The sequence below is a fragment of the Heteronotia binoei genome, chromosome 8, assembly GCF_032191835.1.
Source record: "Heteronotia binoei isolate CCM8104 ecotype False Entrance Well chromosome 8, APGP_CSIRO_Hbin_v1, whole genome shotgun sequence".
Classification (NCBI taxonomy): domain Eukaryota; kingdom Metazoa; phylum Chordata; class Lepidosauria; order Squamata; family Gekkonidae; genus Heteronotia; species Heteronotia binoei.
Window position 1 is genome coordinate 105,599,312 of NC_083230.1, and position 19,650 is coordinate 105,618,961.

The 19,650-nt window shown below is 43.6% G+C and overlaps 1 protein-coding gene across 7 annotated transcripts in view; it reads left to right on the forward strand.

Annotated features, from left to right (window-relative positions):
• Nucleotides 1-15,271, forward strand: part of BPGM (bisphosphoglycerate mutase) — a 39,440-nt gene extending 24,169 nt beyond the window's left edge. For all 7 annotated transcript variants that reach the window (XM_060245809.1, XM_060245810.1, XM_060245816.1 and 4 more), the window contains one exon: nt 14,666-15,271. In XM_060245809.1, the coding sequence (XP_060101792.1) occupies nt 14,666-14,844 (179 nt within the window). In that variant the 3' untranslated portion in view covers nt 14,845-15,271. The remainder of the gene's footprint in view (nt 1-14,665) is intronic.
• Nucleotides 15,272-19,650: the final 4,379 nt, after the last annotated feature.

Below are 19,650 nucleotides of genomic sequence, written 5' to 3' on the forward strand. Positions count from 1 at the left end.
TCTCTAACCAGTTTTTATATAAGGATTTCCTTATTTCATGTCTCAAAAATTTGCTTCCTTTTGTTGGGTGATCATACCAAATAAAGGCATGCCATCCTTTGGTCAAATCCGCTCCTTCCATTGTTAAGAGTCTCTTATTTTTTAGAAGTAACCAGTCCTTGACCCATGTTAAAGTACAAGCTTTATGATAAATTTGCCAGTCAGGCAGGGCAAAGCCTCCTCTTTCTTTGCTATCCTGAAGAATTCTTAACTTAATCCGCGGTTTTTTATTTTGCCAAATGAACCTTGCTACCATTTTATTCAACTGTTTAAAAAACGATTTTGGTAATATTATTGGTAGCATTTGGAACAAAAATAATATTCTTGGAAGTATATTCATTTTAATTGATGATATTCTTCCCAGGAGGGAAATTTGTAGGTCATTCCAACGTTCTAGGTCTGTTTTAATTTCCTTTAAAATTTTTTCATAATTATCTCTTACCAAGGTTTTTAAATCAGCTGTCAAATATATACCTAAATATTTAACTTTCCTTTCACAACGAAATCCTGATTTGGCTTCCAATTCTGAAATCTGTTCTCTTGTCATATTTTGGGACAAAAATTTAGTTTTTTGAAAATTAATTTTAAAGCCCGCTACCTCCCCGTATTGCTGTAAGGTTTTCTTCAATTCTGCTATTGAGCAATTAGGATCTTCCAAGGTAATTAGAATATCATCTGCAAACGCTTGTATTTTGTAAACTTCCTTTCTAATTTTGACCCCTCTGATTTCCATGTTTTCTCTCATTCTCTGTAATAAAGGTTCAAGTGTTAATACAAATAGGATAGGAGATAGCGGGCAACCTTGTCTTGTTCCCTGCCCAATCATTATTGGGTCTGTCATAAATCCGTTAACATTAATCCTTGCCTTTTGGTCTGTATAGATCGATTTAACCAATTTCACTAGATTCTCTCCGCAGCCAATCCGATTCAGTGTTTTCAACATAAAAGTCCAATTAACGTTATCAAACGCTTTTTCAGCATCCAATGTTATTGCTGCAAACTGTTTCTCGGGGTGTTCTTTGTAATATTCCAGGATATTCATTATCATTCTTAGGTTTTGCCTCATAACTCTCCCGGGTATGAAGCCTGACTGATCCTCATGTATTATATCTGGTATGATTTTTTTCAGCCTTTTCGCTAGTATAGCTGCAAAAATTTTATAATCTGCATTCAATAGGGAGATCGGTCTATAATTTTTGATTTCCACTGGATCAGTTCCTTCCTTATGTAGCAACGAAATTAAGGCCTCCTTCCATGATCCCGGAATCTCATTTGTTCTATATATCCCTTCCAGAACTTTTTTATAAGGTAATAAAAGGTTTTCTTCGAAGCATCTATAAAATTCTATTGGCAATCCATCTAATCCAGGGGTTTTGTTAGTCTTCTGTACCCTTATTGCTTCTACTATCTCCTGTATTGTTATTGGATCATTCAAAGAATCCCGTTGCTGATTTGTTAGTCGTTGTAGTTTAGTTTGTTCTATATACTCCATCTGCTGGCTTTCATTCAAGTTCTGTTCTTGATATAACTTTTGATAAAACTTTTTAACTATTTCTTCTATTTGGGATTTCTGTGTCATTTCTAATTGCCTCTCATCTTTCAGGGATTTAATAATTCTTTTTTCTCTCTCTTTTCTCAGCTTAAATGCAAGCCATCTGCCCGTCTTATTCGCGTTTTCAAAATAGTGTTGTTTTGACCAGGTCAATTTTTTCTCTAGTTCCTCCTGAAGTATTAGGTTTATTTGATGTTGTAATATCTGAATCTTCATTCTTATCTGGTCCGTACTATTTATCTTCTGTAGATCTTCTTGTTTCTTCAGGCTTGACAATAATTCGTTATATCTTTGTGTTCTTTGCCTTCTCCTTTGCGCTGAGTAGCCAATTGCTAATCCCCTAAAAAACGCTTTAAAGGCATCCCAAATAATTTGTATAGAGGAATCTTCCTCCCTATTACACTCAAAAAACATTTTGATTTTCTCTTTGGATTCTTCCACAAATTTCTTATCTTTCAATATTTGGAGATTCAGAGTCCAGCGAGGTTTCCATCTTGCTTTTTCTAAGGTTATCTGCACTGGGCTGTGATCTGCAAAGGTTTTAGGAAGTATATCCGCTTTATCCACCTTTATTGCCACTGAAGTTGACATCCATCCCATATCTATTCTCGACCAAGAATCATGAACTTGAGAGTAGAAGGTGTAATCATTTGTTTGAGGATTCTTCATTCTCCAGACATCTATCATATTTAGCTCATCCATCATTTTAAAGAATGTTTTCGGTAGAGAGCCACGTATCTTTTTGGTCTTCTTTTTCCCAATTTTTTTATCTTTATAAACATCAACCACTGCATTAAAATCTCCCATGATACAATAATTTGTTGCTTCAAATTCCGTCAATTTTTGATGTAATCCAGCGAAGAATTTTTCCTGATTATTATTGGGTGCATAAATATTTCCCACAATCGTTTTTTGGCCTTCCAATTCAATTTCTACCAGAACTATTCTCCCTATTTCATCCCTATGAAGTAGCTTGGATTCTATCCCTTCTTTGATGTATATAGCCACTCCTCTTTTTTTTTTCTTTTGGTCTGAGGAGTGATATAGGGTTCCCAATTTTTTATTCAGCAGGTAATTTCGGTCTTCCTCCTTGATATGCGTCTCTTGCATACATATTATATCTGAGTTAGTTTTTTGCAGTTGATGAAAAGTCTTCTTCCTTTTTTGCGGTGCATTCAAACCATTTATATTCACCGATGTGATCTTGAGTCCCCCTTTCTTCATTTTTCCATCTGTAAATTACTATCTAATAATTTTCCCCTTTCTTTTAGGACTTGTAGTCTTGTCTTTATCCTTGTCTTTCCGTTTGTTTTCTTCTTGGCACATTCTTTATTGGTTCCACCTGCTTCTTCCCCTTCTTCTTGATCCTCATCCTCATCCTCATCTGACTCTTGAGACTCTTGAGCCTCTATGTCTACATTTTCCCTCCAAAATTCTTGCATTTTCTCCACAGAGGTTAAGCTGATCCTTTTACTTTGAAAGATGAAAAAAATCCCTTCTGGGACTAGCCATCTAAAGGAGATGGATTGTTTACTCAGCCAAACCGTCAGTTTTTTGTACCTCTCTCTTCTCTGCCTTATACTCCATGGTATATCCTTCAGCACTTGGATTTTGCTCCCTTTCCACCTCAAGTCATTTTCTCTAGCCATTTTCAGGACTTTTTCACATGTTGAGACCTTCAAGAATCTCACATGAACTTCTCTAGGTAGATTGGATTTTTTAGTATATGTTGTTGCAACCCTTCTTATCCAATCAACTTCTTGCATTATATCTTTAATTGGCTGATCCTCTCCTGTTGTTAGGATTTCCTCAATGTTCTTATATATATCTTCACCTTTTCCCTCTATTATGTTTTGAAACCTCAGTTTATACCTAGCTCTCTCCATTTCCATTTTCGATGTTCTATCTTCCAGATCTAATGTTGTTCTTTCTATTTCTTTCATGCTAGCAGCCATTGCTTTCCCCTGTTCATCTAAAACATCGACTTTGGCAGACAACTTATGGGTTTGCTGTGTGTTTGCCAACACCTGTTTCTGGAACTCATCCATTCTTTGGTTTGTTTTTTTAATGTCTTCTTTAAGGTCTGCCTTTATCTCCTCAAGAGCCTCCTGGTTTTGTTTAAAGCCTGCTTGCATCATACTCTGAAGCTTTTCTACTGCATCTTGATTTAAAGCAGATGTAACAGTTTTCCCCGCACCTGGAGGTGTAGCTTGTGCTAGCTTCTTGATTTTAACATCCATTTTATATCTTGGACTAATGGTTGCCACTTTATTTTCCCTCCCTTAAGGATTCTATTTGATCTCTCGTTCCTTCTTCACCAGGATCTAGGAAAGTTTTCCAACAATACCTAACCTGGTGCTTAAGGTTTTTATACACCAGACCTACTATTTTATAGTTCTTACCAGTTTAGTTGCTTTATTTCTTTCTATAATGTTCTACTCTCCTTCCCAGAACTTCTCATAAGGTAGTACCCAGTAAATAATACCTAATTCACTAACTAGTTATAAGCAATAATAATTATAAACTAAAACAATCCAACTCTAAACATATTATCAAGTAGTGTAAGAAACAGCATCAAAAATACAGAGAAAATTCATTCATTTCCAAAGTCAGTTAATATTTGTTATTCAGTTAATATTTGTTAGGCTATTAGTTCATTTATATCAGCATATACTTCACCCTCCTTAGTCCCAGCATCCCTTGCTTCTCTTTCTCCTCCTTTCTTCTTCCCAGCAGGCTTCACTTTAAGATCCAGTTCCAGCCTATGTCTTCACCCTTTTGTATAGTTAATATCCAGTCTAGAGTTAGTGCTCAATCCAGTTCACTCCAAAATCACGAATGTCCAGTCAGCACAAAGCAGGAAAAACGAAGGTTATATAGTCCAGTATCCTATAGTTAGAATCTTTGGCTGAGCTATTCCATTCCGACCCCACTCTTCAAGGGGGAGGTGGCCGCGGCGAGAACCGTCGCTAAAAACCCCCTCCTCCTCCTTTGTATTTCCACACCTGTCCTTCCTCTTTCGTTCCCGGCTCCACGCTCACCCCTCAGTTCAAGCACCTTCCACCATCTTTACTCCATGTTCTTCACCTTAGTTTCGGTACTTTCTCTCTCTCTCTTTCCACTCTTCCGATCTCCTTCCAGTCCACCGTTCTACCAGCTTCTTCCCTACTTCACCTTCCCCCCCCTTCTCACTTTACCCTACTCATTACCTTCCGTTCAAACTTTCTTCTTCCCCTCTTTCCAACTTTCTTGTCCCGTTCTTTTTCTCCATTCACTGGGTCCAATTATACTCAGTCTCTCTATTTCTGTATCTCAAGTCTCTACTTCTTTGTCTCAGCTTGTTTTATCAAGGTCTTATTCAAGGGAGAGAAGAAATCCAACGCTTACCCTCTTCAAAAGCGGCTACCGCTGTCCGCTGTCAACACCGCCATTTTCTGCCGCTCCGTTCCGCACCACGCCACCAAAGCTTCTCTTTCAAGTTTTCCTTTCACAAAATGCTTACAGTCCCGTACATGCAGCTCTTTCAACACAGTCCTTCCCTTCAAATGCTCCTTTTAACAAACGTTGGGCTATTGTAGGTTCCCACACGCTAACGTCTCAAGCGCTCCTTCTTTTCGGCGGCCCGGTTAGTGCCCGAAGGCATTGCAAGTCTCTGCCCGGGGAAGGCAGGGAGTCGATCGGAGAAGCTTCCGCCGCTCCTTTCGGCCCTCTGCCAGCTCCCTTCAGCTGCGGAGGCGTCCCCAGACGCCTCTTGAGAGCAGAACCCAAGGGGTACACCGGAGTAGCACGCCGAGGGACGCCCAAAAGGCTCGCAATTCAGGCGACTGCCAAGAGCACTTGGATAGTCGCTCTGCCTTCACCGCGCCATCTTGCCGAATCCTTCCATTAACACTTTCATCTGACTCACGCAGCCTCTTCTAACAGGAGGCTGAAAAGCTTTTTCACGTTCTCATTAATTGGGGAAAACATGAGACTGAGGTTTTTCTGCCCACATAAACAAACGCTTGCCTGAAGCAGCAGGCTAAAACCCTGAAGAAGGGTTTCATTGTGTTTGTTAAGCAGTAGGGAAGGCTTGGGCAGGATGTGTTAAAATGCCTTGCACAGTGGTTCTTGCCCTGTAGCTCAGAGAGGTACCTGACACTTCTAATATCAATTCCTGCAGCTTTGCTTTGCCCCTTTGAAGGTGTGCTCAGAAGGAAATGCGTGTTAACAAAAAAGAGAATGGAATTTAGTCTTGTTGCATCGAAAACTTTATTTGGTGAGTTTCTAATTATATATAGACCACAGGTTCCCAAACTTATTTGGCCTAGCGCCCCCTTTTCAGAAAAAAAGTTACACAGCGCCCCCCTGGAAATCTGCCTTCAAGAAGTGGACTAAAAGATGCAGTGACATATTTGCACACAGAGTAAACAAAGATGTTGTAAAGAAGACACTTTGAAGCTTGAGATTCTAAAATTATTTTATAAAATCAACCATAGTAACATTTGCATACAGAGAGAATTTTTTGAAATTTCTTTATAATTATTATCCCACCCTCCCTGCAAGTGGGCTCAGGGCAGGTAACAGCAATTGAAATATAGTGTACAATGCAACACTTCCATCATACAGAACAATGCAACAAAACCAATGAAGATAAAATATGCAAGTAGCAGTAAACAGGAAAAGCAACAGGCAGTCTGAGTTCAATTCACCAATTAGTTCTGACTTGCAAAACGTTGTGGTCAGGTAAGTTCTCCTTCTCAGTCTTGCCCATCCACTTCTCTTTCAAACTGGCAGCCCTGCAGTTTCCAACTTGAAAAGATATACACACAGAAAATTAAGATAACAAAGGATAATATTAAAATAAAAATGGGTATAATAGAGAATTGATCCATGGGTATCTGGGGCTCTTGGAGGGCTGTTTTTTTGAGGTAGAGGCACCAAATGTTCAGCATAGCATCCAGTGCAACTACTCAAAACACCAAGTTTCAAAATAGTCAGACCAGCGGGTCCATTTCTATGAGGCCCCAAAGGAGCCCCTATCCTTCATTGTTTCAAATGGAAGGAAGACATTTAAACAGTGTGCAGTCACTTTAAATGAGATTGCCAGAACTCCCTTCAGAGTTCATTTGTGCTTGTCACAACCTTGCTCCTGGCTCTACCCTCAAACTCTCCAGATATTTCTTGAGTCAGACTTGGGAACCCTACCCTCACATGAATAGTTGGGAAAAGCCACCTTTCTTTAATTTTCAAATCATTACTTACCATCAGCAGTACAGAGATTAGAGTAGTATTTGAAGCAGCAGCTGTTTATCTCTGTATCTCAGTCAGTTCCATGGGAATTAAGGTCAGAGCATGGGAAATGTGAAGTAATGAATGAAGCAGGCAGCCAGCAGTGGACTCCTGGCTTTAGGCAATTCAGGAAACACTTAACTGCTTCCAGAATGACATGAAAGAATAAGGGAGTTTCTTTGAAAAGGCTTTACTACTATGGAGATAGAGAAAGAGCAAGAGAGGCTTCTTTGATGTAATGCTTGTTGGTCATTGCTTAGTTTTTTTAATGACTGTGTCATAGGTACAGGATTGGGTTGGGAGGGAGGAATAGACTGCCATAGTGCCCCATCCACAAGTCGCAGAAGCCTCCTGTCAAGAAATTGAGCGTTTCTTCAACCATGTGTTTAAGTCAGGGGTCCTCAACCTACGGCCCGCGGGCCAGATGCGGCCCACTGAGGACGTTTATGCGGCCCGCCGGGTTATGGCAAAATCAGACCGGAAGTGACGTTCAACCTAAACTTGCGTTAGCAACGCACACTTCCGGCACTGGGCTGAGGTGGCGGAGACAGAGTGTGAGGTGATACCAAGGTGAGGTGAGTTTCCAGGCCAGGGTGTGTGGTGTGGGGAAGGGAGAGAGATGCAGAAGACGGAGAACTAACGGCCCGCGGCCTTGTACAGTAACGGCAGTCCGGCCCTCCAACAGTCTGAGGGACAGTGAACTGGCCCCCTATTTAAAAAGGTTGAGGACCCCTGGTTTAAGTGTTTGCATCATTACCTGGAAAATGACTACCCAAGTTCTAAGTGTTTGTGTGGGTTGCTATCAACTTAAGTAAGCCTAGAGCCCATGTTCTTGTAAAATAGTAAACACCTGTGAACTGTCAATTCCAACTGACAGGAGGCCATCTAGTTTGACGGTTATTTGACAGAAGATCTAAATGGGCCCAGCTAAATTGGTTGTTTTGTACCAATGATTGATTGCACAATTCTAGCACTTTGACAACCAGTCGGGTGTAAGTGGATTAGTAAAATATCAAAACTCAAGAAGAGGAGCAGAAGATCAGTGCTGGTGCTAGGGGTTCCGCCGTCTTAGGCATGCTCCCCATGCGCTCCTAAGGGGGGGGGGGTGTATTCTTCGCACACCGGCGATGACATCATCACGCCAACCAGCAAGCAAGCCGAGAGCCCTGGGCAGTGCACACAAGCGCTGCTGCAGTGCCACTTTTCTTTACAGGGCAAACATTGTGCTTGTCAGAGGCTTCAAAGGAAGCCTCAGAAGAGTGGCCCATTTTACTGCTGCTTTTGGGTTGAAAGTGGATGGGCAAGCAGCACCTTGACATTGCACTCATCAGCTCTGACTAGTGCAATGGGAAGGTGCTGCCGCCCAGCTGCGTTCAGCCTGAAAGCAGCAGGCAACAGTAAAATGGGGCTCTCTTTGGAGGCTTCCTTGGAAGCCTTCGACAAGCACAGGCAACATTTGCCCTGCAAAGAAAGGCAGCGGCGTGGCAGTGCCACCTGGGGCTCTCGGCTTGCCTGCTGCCTGGTGAGATTGTGCTACATGGGAAGGGAGAGAAAGGGGGCGTCCAGCAACGTCCCCTGGCAGGGTGGTGCCCTAGGCGATCGCCTACCCTGTCTACTCCCACGTGCTGCCCCTGCAGAGACACTCTTGTGTCTGGGGCATTGCAGTTGGCTGAAATCAACAGAAGCAGCTACCTGGTAATCAGAGGACTGGAAGAAGTTTGATGCTCTGCAGAAAACCTTGTGAGGAGAAAGCTGCAGATTGGAACTCTTCAGAGAAGTTTGTGCAATTGCCTCAGTGCTTCCACTGTCCTGACTTGGACTGTATTGCTGAGAGAGAAACTGCAAGCAACCTTGAGAAGCTGCTAGCCTGTAGCAAGTATTGGCTAGGATAGCTAGTAAGGTTTTTTGTTTGTGTGTTTCTTATTTGTCTGTACACCTCTATTTTTTCATTCTGTCTTGTAAATAAACTGCATCCTTCTTATATTTTAGTGGAAGGAGTTCTGGTCTTCATTACTAGTCTAATCGGGTGAATTTACACTAAGTAGCAGACAAAAAGGAACCCTCTATTTTTGTTATTGGGACTTTTTCTCTAAATTAGAAATTCTGGATACCTCCCAGAAATGTGATGTTTTGACACCTACCACCCTCTTCTCTTCTCCTTTCCTTTCCTCTCCTCTTCTTCCTTTATGCTTCCACTGCTCCCTTATTTTTATTCACTTGCACCCCAATTGCACCCAAGGCTACTACCGCCCCCTGGATCGTTCCAGCGCCCCCCCCCCCGGGGGCAATATCGCCCACTTTGGGAAACACTGATATAGACCATATGAAGCCTGAACTAGAATAACTGAACTCAGGCTATTGTGTTTTGGTCACATTATAAGACGACAAGAGTCTCTGGTAAAGACATACATCTTGGAGTCAAATTAGATGGAACAAAGATGTTGGGGTAAAGATGTCTTGGCATGCTCAGATGCTGAGATTTCTGTATTTCTCCTTGGGTTTTTTTTGTAGCGGGAACTCCTTTGCATATTAGGCCACACCCCCTGATGTAGCCAATCCTCCAAGAGCTTACAGGGCTCTTAGTAGAAGGCCTACTGTAAGCTCCAGGAGGATTGGCTACATAAGGGGGTGTGACTTAAAATGCAAAGGGAGTTCCTGCTACAAAAAAAGCCCTGTTCTCCTTGTGTGTGTGTTATGTTCCTAACGGAATGGGATGTATTTCCTTGTCAGATGTCTTTTGCATTCTGCCCTTCTCCTTATGGTCTTCCAAGAGGAGTGGTGGGAAGCCATGCTGACTTTTTTATTCACCTGCTGCTGGACAGCCAGCCGTTATCAAGGAAATTAGATTTGGCTTCTGTCCCCTTTCCCCTACAAATGGCTGTGAATCTACCTCAATAAACGTCAGTTTTAACTATTTTCAAATATACATGCCCCGTGCAAGGGTTTCCTGTGCATTATTTCATGTTTTAGCTATGTAACTCCTTACAGTAACCAGTGGATCAGTGTTCCCAGTAGAAATTTGGCCTGTTTTAATGAGCGAGCCGCTCGAATGACTCCCCTTTGAAAGCGGAGGGTAGAATGTTCCTTGGCCTTCTAACAAACAGCGATTGTCGCGCAGGGAAAGTGTAACAAAGAAGATTATATTGGATTTATATTCCGCCCTGCACTCTGAATTTCAGAGTGGCTCATAATCTCCATTACCTTCCTCCCCCACAACAGACACCCTGTGAGGTGAGGTAGGGCTGAGAGAGCTCTCCCAGAAGCTGCCCTTTCAAGGACAACTCTTCGAGAGCTATGACTGACCCAAGGCCATTCCAGCAGCTGCAAATGGAGGAGTCAAGTTGCACCTTTAAGACCAACAAAGTTTTGTAACTTGACTCCTGCTTTGTTCTACCTCTTCAGACCAGCACGGCTGTCTGCTTGGATCTATGCAAATAGAGGAATTCAAACACAGATCCAGGTGGGCAGCTGTGTTGGTCTGAAGCAGTAGAGCAGTAGCCCCTTTAAGACCAGCAGACTTATTCAAAATGTAAGCTGTCATGTGAATGCACACGTCTTCAGATGAGGAATGAGATACAGTGTGCATGCACACGGAAGCTTACGTTCTGAATAAAGTTTGTTGGAGTTCAGACACCATTTGAACTCAAACTGAATCAAACACAGTTCTCCCAGGTAGTGCACTTAACCACTCCGCCAAACTGGCTTAAACAAGGTCGATATTGTAATGCAGGTGTGAACTGCCGTTGATTTCCTCTTGCACTTAGGCATTGTAGGGGACCGGAGCATATCTCAGCTTAGACTGATGAACTCGGACTGGCATGCAACCTGATACAGATGCAGAAATTCGAAGAAAGGTCAACCGTTTTGTGTTACGAACCCTATGGAGTAACCAGACACTGGCCTGAGTTGACATTCGCCTTAGGCACCAACATGTCATTCGTTTGTAGAAGGTGTTTAACCATTGGCTTAATTTGTGGAGACTAGAGAGGGCAGGAGGCCTCCTAGGGTCACCTCTGGGCTGTCCTCCAGATTTTGCCCCTTTTTTCTTCGAGCAAATCTAAATCTTGTTATCTCAGCATGAGATAATCCCCAGGAGTTGTGCCATCTGTTCAGTACCGTACTTACAATCGGGGGTGCTGGTTTCAAGAGGCAGGGTGGGAGTATGTTTAATAGGCTTCTCCGCTCCGTGTTCTGAACAGAGGAACTATACTGCCTCAGCGAGAACACCCACATTTTTCATCACAAAAACTATCCTCCCCCTCTTTTCCTACCATCTTGATTTGCGTTGCACAATCCTAGAGCCCACCAACCCCCCACTCATGGATTCTTCACTCTGTTGGGGGTGACAAACGGACTTTGATTTATTTTGAAAGATTCTTAAGTCTGTGGACTGTAATGAATAATGGAAGGGATTGTCTCCCCGCCATTGCTCTATTAATATACTAAAGATTGGCAAGTGTAGGTGTATGTGGGTAAACGAACTAGTGGATGTTTCCTTGCAGTTTTTTTTTTAATTGTCTGAAAGAGTTGCGATTAGTGGAGAGCTTTAAACTAGGGGAGAGGGTGTGCATGAGAGCATCTGCCAGAGCGAGTTAAAAGCCTGCGATCAATAAAGAGCTTTAAGTAGGTATATACAGAGGCGTCTGTTGGTGTGAATTAAGGTCGTCCTTTTTCACTCTCATCCGATGCTTGCTTATTTAGAAGCCAGTCCTTTCTAGTTTCAGAGTGGGCACAGAATTTTGGTTTTTCAAACGTTCCAGGGTATTCTTCAGCTCATTTTTTTTTGTGTGATAACTGAGTGACTTGATGGACCACCTTTTGTTCTGAGAAGGCAGCATTTTTTCTCTGTTGCTAACATAAGAACGGAAGAGAAGGCATCTGGTCCAATGCTGTGTCACATACTGGCCAAACCCCAGGTGCCATTGGGAGGTTCAGCAGCAGGGCCAGAACTCCAGAAACACTCCCCCTGTTGCCCCACGAGGCACCAAGACTACAGAGCATCACTGCTCCAAACATAGTGTTCCCTCTATAAAAAAGGTAAAGGTAGTCCCCTGTGCAAGCACCAGTTGTTTCTGACTCTGGGGTGCCGTCGCATCACGACGTTTTCACGGCAGACTTTTAACAGGGTAGTTTGCCATTGTCTTCCCCAGTCATCTACACTTTCCCCCCAGCAAGCTGGGTACTCATTTTACCGGCCTCGGAAGGATGGAAGACTGAGTTAACCTTGAGCCAGCTACCTGAACCCAGCTTCTGCCGGCACTGAACTCAGGTCACGAGCAGAGAGCTCAGACTGCAGTACTGCAGCATTACCACTCTGTGCCATGGGGCTCCCTCTATACCTGCTGGCTAATAGCCACTGATGGACCTCTGCTCTGTATGTTGATCCAGTGCTCTCTTGAAGCTGTCTGTGCTTGTAGATGGCATCACTTCCTGCAGCATGTTTTGATGTCAGGATGGAAAGCAGTTTTGAAGCTTTATCAGCAGTCATTGATAAAACTCAGTTCTGTCACATTCAGGTGATGATGCATGGGCTTTGCTTTGTTTTTTTGTGGATGTAGTCCTTTGAAGAAGAAGAAGATGATATTGGATTTATATCCCGCCCTCCACTCCGAAGAGTCTGAGAGTGGCTCACAATCTCCTTTACCTTCCTCCCCCACAACAGACACCCTGTGAGGTGGGTGGGGCTGAGAGGGCTCTCACAGCAGCTGCCTCAGCAGCAGCTCTCACAGCAGCTGCCCTTTCAAGGACAACCTCTGCCAGGGCTATGGCTGACCCAAGGCCATTCCAGCAGACGCATGTGGAGGAGTGGGGAATCAAACCCGGTGCTCCCAGATAAGAGTGTGTTCACTTAACCACTACACCAAACTTGCTCTCGAGACCAAAGGAAATTCTTCTTTACTCAACTAATAATTGAATTGTGGAATTGGCTGCCAGTGGAGGTAGAAATGGCCACAAGCATAGGTAGCTTTAAAAGGGTTTAGATAGATTTATGGAGAAGAGGTTCATCAGTGGCTACTAGCCAGTGTGCTGTAGTGGTTAAGAGCTTCAGACTCTAATCTGGAGAATTGGGGGTTTATTTCCTGCCCCTCTATATGAAGCCATTTTAACAGTGTCCACCTGGAGCAAAATCTAATCAGATCTGTTGAAGAAGAAGACTGCAGATTTATACCCTGCCCTTCTCTCTGAATTAGAGACTCAGAGCGGCTTACAATCTCCTATATCTTCTCCCCAAACAACAGACACCCTGTGAGGTGGGGGGGGGGCTGAGAGGACTCTCACAGCAGCTGCCCTTTCAAGGACAACCTCTGCCAGGGCTATGGCTGACCCAAGGCCATGCTAGCAGGTGCAAGTGGAGGAGTGGGGAATCAAACCCGGTTCTCCCAGATAAGAGTCCGCGCACTTAACCACTACACCCCCTCCCTTTGACTAGTACACTACCACCGTTTATATTGTTTCATTGAGGTGCTTTCCTCAGAATGCTAAATAAATAAATATGTTCTCCGTAAAGAAAAAATTGGGCAATGTGAAAAATGGGAGTTTTTTAACTTTTTCTTTTCCCTGTTTTTTTAATCCTCTGTTATCAGGTGTTATTACCATGTGCTGTTATGTTCTAATGTTTTTTTTTAAAATAAAGTTGTTGATTGAAAAAAAATGGGAGGTTCATGCAGGGTGACTGATGTGGATCACTTGTAGGTACCGGTATTTACATAAGAATATAAGAGAAGCCATGTTGGATCAGGTCAGTGGCCCATCCAGTTCAATACTCTGTCACCAAATGGCAAAACCCCCCAAAATAGTTGCCATCAGGAGGTCCACCAGTGGGGCCAGGACACTAGAAGCCTGCCCACTGTTGCCCCCCTCCAAGCACCAAGAATACAGAGCATCACTTGCCCCAGACAGAGTTCCTTCTGTACCCTGTGGCTAATAGCCACTGATGGACCTCCGCTCCGTATGTTGATCCAATCCCCTCTTGAAGCTGTCTCTGCTTGTAGCCACCACCACCTCTTGTGGCAGTGAATTCCATATGTTGGGAAAGGTGCAGAAAAGGGCAACTAGAATAATTAAAGGGTTGGAACGCTTCCCCTGTGAAGAAAGGTTGAAGTGCTTGGGGCTCTTTAGCTTGGAGAAACATCAACTGAGGGGTGACATGATAGAGGTTTACAAGACTATGCATGGGATAGAGAAGGTAGAGAGAGATGTCCTCACAATACAAGAACTCACACTCAATGAAATTGCTGAGCAGTCGGGTAAAAAGGAAGTACTTCTTCACCCAAAGGGTGATTATCACATGGAATTCAGTGCCACAGAAGGTGGTGGCAGCTACAGGCGTGGACAGCTTCAAGAGGGGATTGGATCAACATATGGAGCAAAGGTCCATCAGTGACTATTAACCACAGGGTATTGATAGAACTCTGTCTGGGGCAAATGGTGCTCTGTATTCTTGGTGCTTGCGGGGGGCAACAGCTTGGAGAATGCATTTAAAGTTGCTTTTTTCCCACCTATCCCTCCCCCATCTATTTCCTTCCTCCCTCCCCTGATGTTCATGTCTTGCGGCCCTCAAACATCTGTTCGATGTGGCTGTTACATTAGGCAAGTTTGGCCACCTCAGTGTAGTCTGTCATTTTTGCCATGACTGCATATTCTTGCATCTTGTCTATCCAGTTCTCAAGAGTTGGACAAGCCTCAGTTTTCCACTTGGTTGCAAATATTACTCTTGCTGCACTTAACATGTATCTGAACAGTTCATGCACTGTTCTGTCCACATCTGTTAGAATTCCTAATAGCATCGTCTCTGGCTTACAGGCATTTCTGATGAGGCCATTGTCAACGTCACGCTTCCCACCGGCATTCCCGTCCTCCTTGAGCTTGATGAGGATCTACGTCCACTTGGCCAGCACCAGTTTCTGGGTGATCAAGAAGCCATCCAAGCTGCCATCAAGAAAGTGGAAGATCAAGGAAAAGCCAAGCCTGTGGAGAAATAAAGACCACTTTCCCCCCACTGCACGCTCTCTCTCATCCGTTATCCTATGTGGTAACAGATGATACTTGGTGATTGCACTATGCCAACTTTTGTTTAATTTTAAGTGCTCTGTAAGTGGTAGGTAACAGTAGTTAGATGTTAGCACTTTATCTTTGGAGCCTTGAGGTCAGATTCCTAGCCTGATAGCAAGTGAATTCACTAGATTCATTGCTGTAGCTGCAAAGACCATTGCTGTAACCTTCCCAAATCCTGTGTATTATAAGTGGGAAATTTAACGCTGTTTGCAATTGCACAATTCTCTTGTAGATCCACCTTCTTCTGTACAGTTCGAATTGGGAAGCTGGGTTTTGGGTGGAGGGAGAGAGCTTCTTGTCTATTTTTGCTTGCGGGGTTTTTTTTTGTCAGTAAACTCACACTCACACCAGCCATCTCTGTTTCCACCTGTCTCTTTTTACTTGCAGTGTAAAAATCAGGTGAGGGAGGGAAATATTCAGGGGGGCAAAAATACATTTTTCCATATTGAAAAAAAGAAAAATGTCCCACAATGGGGATCCCAAAGGAACACCCAAAACAAATATTGGAGGTATGGCAGGTCAGATTCAGGCAACATCAACCACACAGTAGAAAGCACCCTGTGTTTAACATTAACACTTGTCTCGGGGTGGAGGGGTGGTTACAAATTCTGTAGTTTGCAAGCATTAAGCCTTCCTGGAATTTTTAAAATTTATGTGTATATTTTTTTTCCTAAAGGAGGTCTCCTTGGATATCTGTGTTTTCTCTCTCTCTGTTCCCATACTAGAGCGGGGTAGTCAAACTAAGCTAGGCATGGATTGTCATTGGATAAATGATGCATAGGAGTGCAGGTTCCAGTTCAGGAAGAGTTGCCAACCTCCAGGTGACAGAGACAAGCAACTGCGCCCCCAAAAAACAATACTCATAAATACTTAGAAAATATCAAAAGTTTCTTAGTGGAATTTAACCAACCACAATAACAACCATTAAAGTAAATATATCCAAATAAGCACAGTGTCTCTTAAAGCAACAGTCAATTATTCTGTGTGACTCCTCAGTTTATTTTTTCAAAAAGTCAAGGAAGATCCAGAGTTCAAATTGCAGAAAGGAGTCTTATCGACAGAGTTTGGCTCTAAAGGGTAATTTTCCTGCACGTGATTGCCAGCTTAAAGACACATTCCGCTACAAGAAGCTTTTTCCACAAGCCGAATGAAATGATTACTCTAGAAAATCACTTGTACTTGCCCATTTCTCAAAAAATTCTTTCAAAAGACGGCTTTTAAAAGAATGTTTGAGAATTACCCTTTGGAGCCAAACTTGTCGATAACTGAGGAGTCACACAGAAGAATTGACTGTTGCTTTAAGAGACACTGTGCTTATTTGGATATATTTATACTTTAATGGTTGTTATTGTGATTGTTTAAATACCACTAAGAAACTTTTGATATTTTCTAAGTATGAGTATTGTTTTCTTTGGGCACAGTTGTTTTTCTTTACCTGTTCTTCACTGTGCTGCCGCTGTTTCTGTGGAGCCTCCAGGTGTAGTGGCTGGAGATCTCTTGCTATGATAAGTTGATCTCCAAGCAGCAAAGATCAGTTCACCTGGAGAAAATGGCTGCCTTGGAAGGTGGTCTCCTTGACATAATACCCCATCGAAGTCCCTCCCCTCCGCAAACCCTGCTGCTTCTGGTTCCAACCTCACCATCTCCAGGTATTTCCCAACTCAGAGCTGGCAACGCGAAACCCAGGAAGGTGTGCCTGGGTGACTAAAGGCTTCAAATCCCACCAATCAGCCGTTTAAAGGGAAGGGCCTAAATCTCTTGCATTATTTCCCTTTTGGAACAGACGGTGAGTGGAATTTCAGCCTTCTTTTAAACACAGAAGTCTCTTTACCTGTGTGCACAGTGCTTAGTTTGATCAATGCAAATGTGTGTTTTCTAGTGCAGTCTCTGTGAAGGCACAAATACGGAACCTTTTTCAAGGGTGGGGGGAGCTTTCAGAACAAAGGATTAGGGTGAGGGGCTGTGGCTCAGTGGTAGAGCATCTGCTTTGCATGCCGAAAGTCCCAGGTTCAATCCAATCCCCAGCATCTCCAAAGGAGATGGTGAGGTGAAAAGGCCATGCTGGCTGGGGCTGATGGGAGTTGTAGGCAAAAAACATCTGGAGAGCTACCGTTGGCCATCTCTGATATAGAGCATCACTTGCGCCAGACAGAGAGTTCCATCAATACCCTGTGGCTAATTGCCACTGATGGAACTTTGCTCCATATGTTGATCCAATCCCCTCTTGAAGCTGTCTATGCTTGTAGCTGCCACTACCTCCTGTGGCAGTGAATTCCATTTGTTAATCACCCCTTGAGTGAAGAAGTACTTCCTTTTATCCATTCTAACCTGACTGCTCAGCAATTTCATTGAGGTGCCCATGAGTTTTTGTAGTATGAGAAAGGGAGAAAAGTACTTCTTTCTCTCCCTTCTTTATCCCGTGCATAATCTCTATCATGTCACCCCTCAGTCGATGTTTCTCTGGAGGACTGGAGAATTGCTACCTTTAATAGCACCGGCCTGAAACGAAAATTACACTATCTTCTGTGCAAGAGGATCTCACGGTGGGAGGGCGTTCCCCATTGGGAAAAAATGACAACGGTTGTTCTCGGACTTCTCACATTAAAAAGGGAATGGGGTAACGGGGCTGAATGTTTGCACGACACTTTCCCTAAGAAGATGAAGTCACAGAGATTTGGTCCAGTGGCCCCTCTTTCTTTATATCCTTGCCTGCCTTCCTGGACTCCCAAGGGCATCACAGGCCTTTGACACTGCTCTCTTTGCTGCTGCTGCAATACAAAGTTGGCGTAACGTTTTGCTCTGATGAACCATTCTTTGTATTGGGCTCATTGTGCTGGTGAAGCACAGCGTGACCTTGGCGAGGAGGCTTTGGTCATTTTTAAATGTGTGAGCAGCATTTGGAAACTTAAAACAACCCCATCGCTTTTAGTCTATTTAGAGTTTCATTCACCATGGAGTTCAGGGGGAGGGGGGGGGAATCCCTTCAATAAACTAATTATAATTTGACTTTGGCATGCATTGCTTAAACCGTTGAACTATTCTACGGTGGCAGTGCAATCCTGGGCGGTTACTCGGATCCAAAGTCACTGAAAACAATGAGCTTAGAGTGGAGGAACTATGCACAGGACTGCATTCCAAGTGCAAACCTCTATGCAATTTCCTTGCCCTTGAGATATCACTAGGCAGCCTATAGGATCACAGAATCTTAAGAGTTGCAAGGGGCCTTCAGGGTCATCTAGTCCACACCCCTGCACATTGCAGGAAATTCACAAATACCTCCCCCCCCCGCCCCCATTGACCGCTGCTGCATGCTCAGATGGCAAAAACCCTCCAGGATCCCTGGCCTAGAGAAAAATTGCTGCCTGACCCTGAAGTGGCAATCAGCATTTCCCTGGGCATGTAAGAAAGAGCCATGAGAACTAAGCACTGATGCAACCCTTCCTGCCCGCCCTCTTACGATCTGCCTAAGTTCACTGAATCATCATTGCCGTCGGATGGCCATCTAGCCTCTGTTAGAAAACCTCCAAAGAAGGAGAGCCCGTGGCCATGGTTGTCTTTAATAGGTGTATGTTGGTTGGTTGTACCTCTGCACTGCAGATGGTTTTCCCCTATGGTGTCACCCTGGATAGTTCAGTCCAGTGAATGGTCACTTCCCGTTGCCAGAGGGAAGAATTGCATCACACCTACACAACTTGTGACTTATGGAGCTGAAGGCTTCCCAGCAGCCATGCACGGATGTCCAATAAAACCCTTTCCAGTTTCTGCTTGCCCCTGTTCAGTGTAATGTTGGGCTTGGGGGGTAGGAGCGTGTCACAAGTCGTGCAGGGCTGAATTACACTGTGAACGTGATTCCTTCAGAGTTGAGGTCCTGATCCAGTTGGCAGTTAGCACTCTACCAGCCTCCAAAGGAGGGATCCTGACTACGGCAGTGCAGTGGACAATATACTCATTCTTTCAGGCTGGGTATGAATTTCATAACTGCTACGAGTACTACCCTTTCCCTGCAGCACTGACCTACAGTAGGCTGGGGAAGGCTGAAGGAGGAAAGAAGGCATCATCTTCTAACTATTACATTACAAGGTCACCAAGGAGCTTCAGTGTGGAGAGGCATTACTGCTGCTTTGATCCATAATAGCTCTTTTCCCACCCATCTCACATTATCATTTCCAGCAGGGGTGGAATTCTAGCAGGAGCTCCTTTGCATATTAGGCCACACACCCCTGATGTAACCAGTCCTCCAAGAGCTTACAAGGTTCTTTTTTGTAAGCTTAAAAGGTTCTTTTTTGTAAGCTCTTGGAGGATTGACTACATGGGGGGGCCTAATATGCAAAGGAGCGCCTGCTAGAATTCTACCCCTGATTTCCAGCACTCTGTCATTCAGTGGGAAGCTGTTTCAGGATAGACACATACATTCTTTTCAAACCCTTTGAAGGTGTCACAGAAAGTTGTGTCTGTGGAGGGTTTACAGGGGGAAATAAAAGAAAATTGTAGGGGAGGTCTGAAATGTGCATTACTAAGCTGCTTCTACATCTGTACCAAGTGATAAATAGAATTCTGTTTGCACATACAAAATGTTGTGTGGGTATCTTTATGAAATGAGGAGAATTTGTTTTGACCCAAACAGTAACGACATTCATTTCTGAGCTTTTAGTGCCACTTTGGGGGCAAATAGTAGCTTGCAAGGCATTCTTTGGAAGGCAGTCAAGCTGGAGATGTGTGGTAAGGAATTGCAA